This window comes from Aquarana catesbeiana, linkage group LG09 (genome assembly GCF_042186555.1).
Source record: "Aquarana catesbeiana isolate 2022-GZ linkage group LG09, ASM4218655v1, whole genome shotgun sequence".
Lineage (NCBI taxonomy): Eukaryota > Metazoa > Chordata > Amphibia > Anura > Ranidae > Aquarana > Aquarana catesbeiana.
The window spans coordinates 317,444,728-317,453,793 of NC_133332.1; the positions used below are offsets into that span (position 1 = coordinate 317,444,728).

Genomic DNA, 9,066 nt, shown 5'->3' on the forward strand with positions numbered 1-9,066 from the left:
CAGCCATACCCGCCCTGGGGGACAGCAGCAGCAACCACCAGCCATACCCGCCCTGGGGGACAGTAGCAGCAGCAACCGCCAGCCATACCCGCCCTGGGGGACAGCAGCAGCAGCCGCCAGCCATACCCGCCCTGGGGGACAGCAGCAGCCGCCAGCCATACCTGCCCTGGGGGACAGCAGCAGCCGCCAGCCATACCTGCCCTGGGGGACAGCAGCAGCCGCCAGCCATACCCGCCCTGGGGGACAGCAGCAGCCGCCAGCCATACCTGCCCTGGGGGACAGCAGCAGCCGCCAGCCATACCCGCCCTGGGGGACAGCAGCAGCAGCCACCAGCCATATCCGCCCTGGGGGACAGCAGCAGCAGCCGCCAGCCATACCCACCCTGGGGGACAGCAGCAGCCGCCAGCCATACCCACCCTGGGGGACAGCAGCAATAGCCACCAGCCATACCCACCCTGGGGGACAGCAGCAGTAGCCACCAGCCATACCCACCCTGGGGGACAGCAGCATGCGCCAGCCATACCCGCCCTGGGGGACAGCAGCATGCGCCAGCCATACCCGCCCTGGGGGACAGCAGCAGCCGCCAGCCATACCCACCCTGGGGAAAGCAGCATGCGCAGCCATACCCGCCCTGGGGGACAGCAGCATGCGCCAGCCATACCCGCCCTGGGGGACAGCAGCATGCGCCAGCCATACCCGCCCTGGGGGACAGCAGCATGCGCCAGCCATACCCACCCTGGGGGACAGCAGCATGCGCCAGCCATACCCACCCTGGGGGACAGCAGCATGCGCCAGCCATACCCGCCCTGGGGACAGCAGCAGCTCCTGCCAGCCATACCCGCCCTGGGGACAGCAGCAGCTCCTGCCAGCCATACCCACCCTGGGGACAGCAGCAGCTCCTGCCAGCCATACCCACCCTGGGGACAGCAGCAGCTCCTGCCAGCCATACCCGCCCTGGGGACAGCAGCAGCTCCTGCCAGCCATCCCCGCCCTGGGGGAGAGCAGCAACCACCAGCCATACCCGCCCTGGGGGAGAGCAGCAGCCACCAGCCATACCCGCCCTGGGGGACAGCAGCAGCCACCAGCCATACCCGCCCTGGGGGACAGCAGCAGCCATGAAGATTGAGGTCAGTTTTTTATAAAATCAAACAGCAATGGACATGTCTGTTTTCTACACTGGGCTGCTTTCAAACTCATCCACAGGTGCAGCTGCGGGTTGCCTGCACTGAGCCATAGACTTCTGTTATTACCTGCAGGTTTGGTGCGTTTCACAAAGTGCATCCATCACATCTGCAGTATATAATAGAATTCTATGGCAACTAACCTGCAGGAAAGTCACAGGTACACTGCGCTGCACCCACGGTGTGTGTCAACCACAGTGCATCAATGTGAAAGCAGCCTTAGGCCCTTTTCATATGATCAGTCCAATCGGGTCCGCCTGTCTGTTTTTCAGGTGGACCCAATTGGACCCTCCATTCACTTCTATGGAGCGGCAGATGTAAACGGATTTGTGTCTATGTACACTTGCCTATCTCCAACCTCTGCCCTACCGACACCGTCCTCTGCCCTACCGACACCGTCCTCTGCCCTACCGACACCGTCCTCTGCCCTACCGACACCGTCCTCTGCCCTACCGACACCGTCCCCTACCGACACCGTCCTCTGCCCTACTGACACCGTCCTCTGCCCTACCGACACCGTCCTCTGCCCTACCGACACCGTCCTCTGCCCTACCGACACCGTCCTCTGCCCTACCGACACCGTCCTCTGCCCTACCGACACCGTCCTCTGCCCTACTGACACCGTCCTCTGCCCTACTGACACCGTCCTCTGCCCTACTGACACCGTCCTCTGCTCTACTGACACCGTCCTCTGCTCTACCGACACCGTCCTCTGCCCTACCGACACCGTCCTCTGCCCTACCGACACCGTCCTCTGCCCTACCGACACCGTCCTCTGCTCTACTGACACCGTCCTCTGCCCTACTGACACCGTCCACTGCTCTACTGACACCGTCCTCTGCCCTACTGACACCGTCCACTGCTCTACTGACACCGTCCTCTGCTCTACTGACACCGTCCACTGCTCTACTGACACCGTCCTCTGCCCTACTGACACCGTCCACTGCTCTACTGACACCGTCCTCTGCCCTACTGACACCGTCCACTGCTCTACTGACACCGTCCTCTGCTCTACTGACACCGTCCTCTGCCCTACCGACACCGTCCCCTACCGACACCGTCCTCTGCCCTACTGACACCGTCCTCTGCCCTACCGACACCGTCCTCTGCCCTACCGACACCGTCCTCTGCCCTACCGACACCGTCCTCTGCCCTACCGACACCGTCCTCTGCTCTACTGACACCGTCCTCTGCTCTACTGACACCGTCCTCTGCTCTACTGACACCGTCCTCTGCCCTACTGACACCGTCCACTGCTCTACTGACACCGTCCTCTGCCCTACCGACACCGTCCTCTGCTCTACCGACACCGTCCTCTGCCCTACCGACACCGTCCTCTGCCCTACCGACACCGTCCTCTGCCCTACCGACACCGTCCTCTGCCCTACCGACACCGTCCTCTGCCCTACCGACACCGTCCACTGCTCTACCGACACCGTCCACTGCCCTACCGACACCGTCCACTGCCCTACCGACACCGTCCTCTGCCCTACCGACACCGTCCTCTGCTCTACCGACACCGTCCTCTGCTCTACCGACACCGTCCTCTGCTCTACCGACACCGTCCTCTGCTCTACCGACACCGTCCTCTGCCCTACCGACACCGTCCTCTGCTCTACCGACACCGTCCTCTGCCCTACCGACACCGTCCTCTGCTCTACCGACACCGTCCTCTGCTCTACCGACACCGTCCTCTGCTCTACTGACACCGTCCTCTGCTCTACTGACACCGTCCTCTGCCCTACTGACACCGTCCTCTGCCCTACTGACACCGTCCTCTGCTCTACTGACACCGTCCTCTGCTCTACTGACACCGTCCTCTGCCCTACTGACACCGTCCTCTGCTCTACTGACACCGTCCTCTGCCCTACTGACACCGTCCTCTGCTCTACTGACACCGTCCACTGCCCTACTGACACCGTCCACTGCTCTACTGACACCGTCCACTGCCCTACTGACACCGTCCTCTACCCTACTGACACCGTCCACTGCTCTACTGACACCGTCCACTGCTCTACTGACACCGTCCTCTACCCTACTGACACTGTCCACTGCTCTACTGACACCGTCCTCTGCTCTACTGACACCGTCCTCTGCTCTACTGACACCGTCCTCTGCCCTACTGACACCGTCCTCTACCCTACTGACACTGTCCACTGCTCTACTGACACCGTCCTCTGCTCTACTGACACCGTCCTCTGCTCTACTGACACCGTCCTCTCCCCTTCAATGCACTGTCCTTTATGGTAGGCTAATTTTATATTTTAGCGATGATATTTTGTTTTATTAAATTTATTATATTTTTTCCCTATTTTAGGCCTTGCTGGGTAATTTCTTAAAAAAAAAAAAAAAAAAAAAAAAAAAAAAAAAAGGGCGCCAAACCCCGGTGATCTTTTTCATTTTGTTCAGATTGATCTGTTACCTACCCCTGCTCCAGAGTAGTTTAAAGATTTTGGAGAAACTGTCCACATTTTGACATACTGTTCCTCCAAATTCTTTTGAATGATCCTCTCAATATCTAAATAAAGATCTGAAATTATTCTTCAGCCACTTGGAGTATCTTGGCATGCGGTGGAAGTGGCAGGTGGTAGTAGGGGGGGGGGGTCAACTTTTGCATTAACCTTTTGTTTAACCATGTCCTTTAAGCCCCTCCCACTGTTAAGTTTGACCACACCCACTTATGCTGTAGTGCGCGTAGCGCATTCACGTAGCATGCCACCTCATGCTTCCTCCCTCAAGTGTCCCTCATTCTGAAGTTCTAAAGTTGGGAGGGTCTCGGCTGCGGCGGGCTGCATTAGAGGTGGAGGAGAGAGATGAGCAGGCGGATGGGCAGAGATGACATCATCTCTCTCCGCCCGCTCCACTGCTCTTCCGCCCTTACAGCCGGGCCACTTCAATGTGGGAGCGATGTGCGGCGGGGAGCAGAGAGATGACATCATCTCTCACTGCCCACCACACATCAGCGCTCTTCCGCCCTCACAGCACGGGGCCTCTTCAATGTCAGAGGTGCGGCGGGGAGCAGAGAGATTACATTATCTCTCACTGCCCGCCCCGCATCGCCGCTCTCCTGCCCTCATGGGCCAGTGCTGCCAGCCTGCCGCCAATGCAGCGACAATGCACATTTGGTGGCACTGGCTGGCATGGCAAGTGTCAATCCACATCAGTTGGCAAGTGACAACCCACATCTAGTGGCCGGTGATGTGGCAAGTGACAGTCTGCAAATGGTGGCAGGTGACGTGGCAAGCGACAATCCGCATCAGGTGGCAGGTGACGTGGCAAGTGACAATCTGCAAATGGTGGCTGGTGACGTGGCAAGTGACAATCTGCAAATGGTGGCAGGTGACGTGGCAAGTGACAATCTGCAAATGGTGGCAGGTGACGTGGCAAGTGACAATCTGCAAATGGTGGCTGGTGACGTGGCAAGTGACAATCTGCAAATGGTGGCAGGTGACGTGGCAAGTGTCAATCTGCAAATGGTGGCTGGTGACGTGGCAAGTGACAATCTGCAAATGGTGGCAGGTGACGTGGCAAGTGACAATCCACAAATGGTGGCAGGTGACATGGCAAGTGACAATCCACATCTGGTGGCAGGTGATGGTAGCAAGTTAAAAAGCTGCATCTGCCGACAGGCAATAGTGGCAAGTGACATGATGCATCTGGTGGCAGGAGATGTGGCAAGTGACAAACCCAGGGCTCCCACTGATTCTGCATTATGGTGAGTTGAACCACTTCATTATATATTCGAATGTAACAATAGAAACAATGCGCCTCGATCACCCTGACACCATATCAACCATGGTGCCATGATGATTGAAATGCCAACACCATCCTTTGCCCGCATAAAATTGCTTACCACCAGCCCCCCCTCCCCCGGGCCTGCAAAAAGGTTGGTGACTGCTGCTAGGGGCTCTAGCCCCAGATCTTTTGCAGACCTAGCAACGCCCCTGGCGGTGGGAGTCCATCAATTACAGAATGCCGGTCGGTCTAGTGTGGTATGGTAGTCCCCTGAGTATAGAAGTTGGCATGAGGTATGACGATGGATCAAGCGTGGCATGGCAATGTGGCAAGCGTGGGCTGGATTAAGTTTGCAGTGGCAGCAGGTTCTCTACGGCATGGTGGTGGGATGAGTGCGGCACGGCGATGGGTAAAGCCTGGAATGGTGGTCAGTCCCCCCCCTCATGCCCGGGAATTTTAAACATGAGGCTGTGGGCAAAAGATGGGGAGGTAGGTACTTATCAGAAATAGGTCCCCCGCTACCCCTCCACAAAAAAAGTTAGAAGAGGAGGGGGGGGGGGACTTCTAATTTTGGGTGACGGAGCAAATAGTACAGAATACTCCGCATGTATAGAGGACCGGTCACTGCGATCACCGACCGATCGATCGGAGGAATGAGGAGGAATGAGGAGGAATGAGGAGGACCTGTCCTATGTCTGGTCACTGAACCATCAGAGGGATTCCACCAATCAGGAGAGAGATACACATTATATATATATACACATCACAGGGACAGTTGTATACAGAGGGATATATATATATATCTCTATCTATACAGGGATTGGGAAGTCTTACGATCTCGGTGGCCAGCACGATCCCTTTCTTGGTCCGGATGTAGGATCGCACAGTGACGGTACAGCTCGCACTCTCCTCGGCGCTCTGCTCGGGATTCGGGTCGGACATTCTGCAAGGACTGGAGGAAGAAGCGCCGATGGAGTGAGAGCTGTCGGGGGGGCGTGGCGGGAGCTGTCCAGGGGGGCGTGGCGGGAGGTGGGTGTGGGCGGGGCGTGCAGATAGAAGGCGGGAACCCCCAAAGCCACTCTAATGCCATATAAGGAGTGAGGAGGGTCGCTGGGTGTGCCGGAGCTCCTCCCCCTGAATGTGCGGGAAGAGTTCTCTCTCTGCTGATATAAAAAGGCAAAAAATACATTCCCTGTGTGTGCACCTTTCTCATCACACTCCACATCAGAGCCCCGCCCCCCATTACATCAGAGCCCCTCCATTACATCAGAGCCCCTCCCCCATTACATCAGAGCCCCTCCATTAAATCAGAGACCCCCATTACATCAGAGCCCCTCCCCATTACATCAGAGCCCCGCCCCCATTACATCAGAGCCCCTCCCCATTACATCAGAGCCCCTCCATTAAATCAGAGCCCCTCCCCCTTACATCAGAGCCCCGCCCCCTTACATCAGAGCCCCTCCCCATTACATCAGCGCCCTCCCCATTACATCAGAGCCCCCCATTACATCAGAGCCCCGCCCCCATTACATAAGAGCCTTCCCCATTACATCAGAGCCCCTCCATTAAATCAGAGCCCCTCCATTAAATCAGAGCCCCTCCCCCTTACATCAGAGCCCCGCCCCCTTACATCAGAGCCCCTCCCCATTACATCAGAGCCCCTCCCCATTACATCAGAGCCCTCCCCATTACATCAGAGCCCTCCCCATTACATCAGAGCCCCGCCCCCATTACATCAGAGCCCCGCCCCCATTACATCAGAGCCCCCCATTACATCAGAGCCCCTCCCCATTACATCAGAGCCCCCCATTACATCAGAGCCCCGCCCCCATTACATCAGAGCCCCGCCCCCATTACATCAGAGCCCCGCCCCCATTACATCAAAGCCCCTCCCTCATCAGAGCCCCGCCCCCATTACATCAGAGTCCCCCCTTACATCACAGCATCCCTCTACATCAGAGCCCCTCCCCCATTACATCAGAGCCCTCCCCATTACATCAGAGCCCTCCCCATTACATCAAAGCCCCCCTTACATCAGAGACCTCACCCACCATTACAACAGAGCCCCCCCATTACATCAGAGTACCCCCTCTTACATCAGAGTCCTCCCAATTACATCAGAGCCCCTCCCCCTTACATCAGAGCCCCTCCCCCTTACATCAGAGGCTCCCTCTACATCAGAGTCCTCCTCCTTACATCAGAGCTCCTCCCCCTTACATCAGAGCTCCTCCCCCTTACATCAGAGCTCCTCCCCCCTTACATCAGAGCTCCTCCCCCTTACATCAGAGGCTCCCTCTACATCAGAGTCCTCCCCCTTACATCAGAGTCCTCCCCCTTACATCAGAGCTCCTCCCCCCTTACATCAGAGCTCCTCCCCCTTACATCAGAGCTCCTCCCCCCTTACATCAGAGCCCCTCCCCCCTTACATCAGAGCCCCTCCCCCTTACATCAGAGCTCCTCCCCCTTACATCAGAGCTCCTCCCCCTTACACCAGAGCTCCTCCCCCCTTACATCAGAGCTCCTCCCCCCTTACATCAGAGCTCCTCCCCCCTTACATCAGAGCTCCTCCTCCTTACATCAGTAAGCACAGTATTGCTAGAATTAGCAGGTAGTTGGGGAAAGGTCAGGGGTCACTTGTCATTTTTTGGAAGGAATGTTGGGGGGGGGGAGGGGAGGGGGGGTACAGCATAGCTCAGACTATGCAGGGAATCCCTGGGTGTCACCCATGGCTAGGAGGACTCCGGAGTCTGACAAGAGGCAGCTTGTTGGAGAACTCCATGGGAAAACATGAGCGGCGAGGAGCCCCAATATTGACCACTTTCACCCCCTTCTTAACCCCCCCCCCCCAGTGTCCCTTTACCACTTCTATACCGGGCACTTTCACCCCCTTCCTGCCCCTCCCCCCAGTGTCCCTCTTTAACCCCTTCAATGCCGGCACTTTTAACCCCTTGCTGTCCAGGCGCCAATTTCCAGCTTTCAGCGCCGTCACTCTTTGAATGACAATCACGCGGTCATGTGACACTGTACTCAGGAGGACATTGTTATTTTTTTCACACAGATAGAGCTTTCTTTTGTTGGTATTTAATCACCGCTGGGGGTGGGGGGGGGTGGGGGTATTTTTTGCAAAATTAACAAACAAAAGACTGAAAAATGTTTTTAAAAAACAAAAAACAAAACATGCTTTTCTTTTGTTTCTGTTATCAAATTTTGTAAATAAATATTCTTTCTTCATAAATTGAGGCCAAAAATGTATTCTGCTCCATTTATTGGTGAAAATAACCCAAATCGGTGTATATTATTTATTTAGTCTGTAGGAAAGTTATAGAGACCACACACTATAGGATTATATATCTGACAATCGATCGATCCCGATGTACTGACGGCCAATCTCATTTCTTGGGGCCCAAAAACGCCCGGGACAGTACAAAATACCCCCACAAATTACCCCTTTTTTTGGGAAGTAGACCGTCCAAGGTATTTAGTAAGAGGCGAGTTTTTTGAAGTTGTCAATTTTTGTTGCAGTTTTTTGTAAAATGAAGAAATTAAAAAAAAAAAACTAAATGGTTAGCTAAAAAATAAAGAAAATGTTTAAAAAATGTAATACAATTTTTTTTTTTTTTTTTTTTACATATTGTCACTAGTCAGTATCCCTGATCGCCGCCACACCAGTTATATGATGACGTTGTACTGAACTAGTGACAGTATGTTCAAAAAAAAAAAAAAAAAAAAAAGTCTTCATTTTCCAAAAAATTGTGACAAAAAGTTACAACTTCAGGGTTCAAGAAATGAGATCAATACATCAGGACTGATCGATGTTCAGATATACAGTATATATATATATCCCGTAGTTTGTAGACGCGATAACTTTCACACAAACCAATCAATATACACCTATTGGGAATTTTTTTATTTATTTTTTACTAAAGACAGTCATGGAGCAGAATACATTTTGGTCTAAATTTATATAGAAATTGAATTTTATTGGATATATTTTATACTAGAAAATAGAGAAAATATTGTTTTTTTTTTTTTTTCAAAATTTTTAGTCTTTTATATAACAAAAAATCATAAAAACGCAGAGGTGATCAAATATCACTAAAAAAAAAGCTCTATTTGTGTGAAAAAAATTATATAAAATGTAATTGGTGTA

The 9,066-nt window shown here is 53.9% G+C and overlaps 1 protein-coding gene across 1 annotated transcript in view; it reads right to left on the reverse strand.

Annotated features, from left to right (window-relative positions):
- Nucleotides 1–5,911, reverse strand: part of LOC141108806 (proteolipid protein 2-like) — a 32,875-nt gene extending 26,964 nt beyond the window's left edge. Inside the window, exon 1 of the mRNA XM_073600753.1 lies at nucleotides 5,751–5,911. Within this exon, the coding sequence (XP_073456854.1) occupies nucleotides 5,751–5,858 (108 nt within the window). The 5' untranslated portion in view covers nucleotides 5,859–5,911. The remainder of the gene's footprint in view (nucleotides 1–5,750) is intronic.
- Between the last annotated feature and the right edge of the window lie 3,155 nt (nucleotides 5,912–9,066).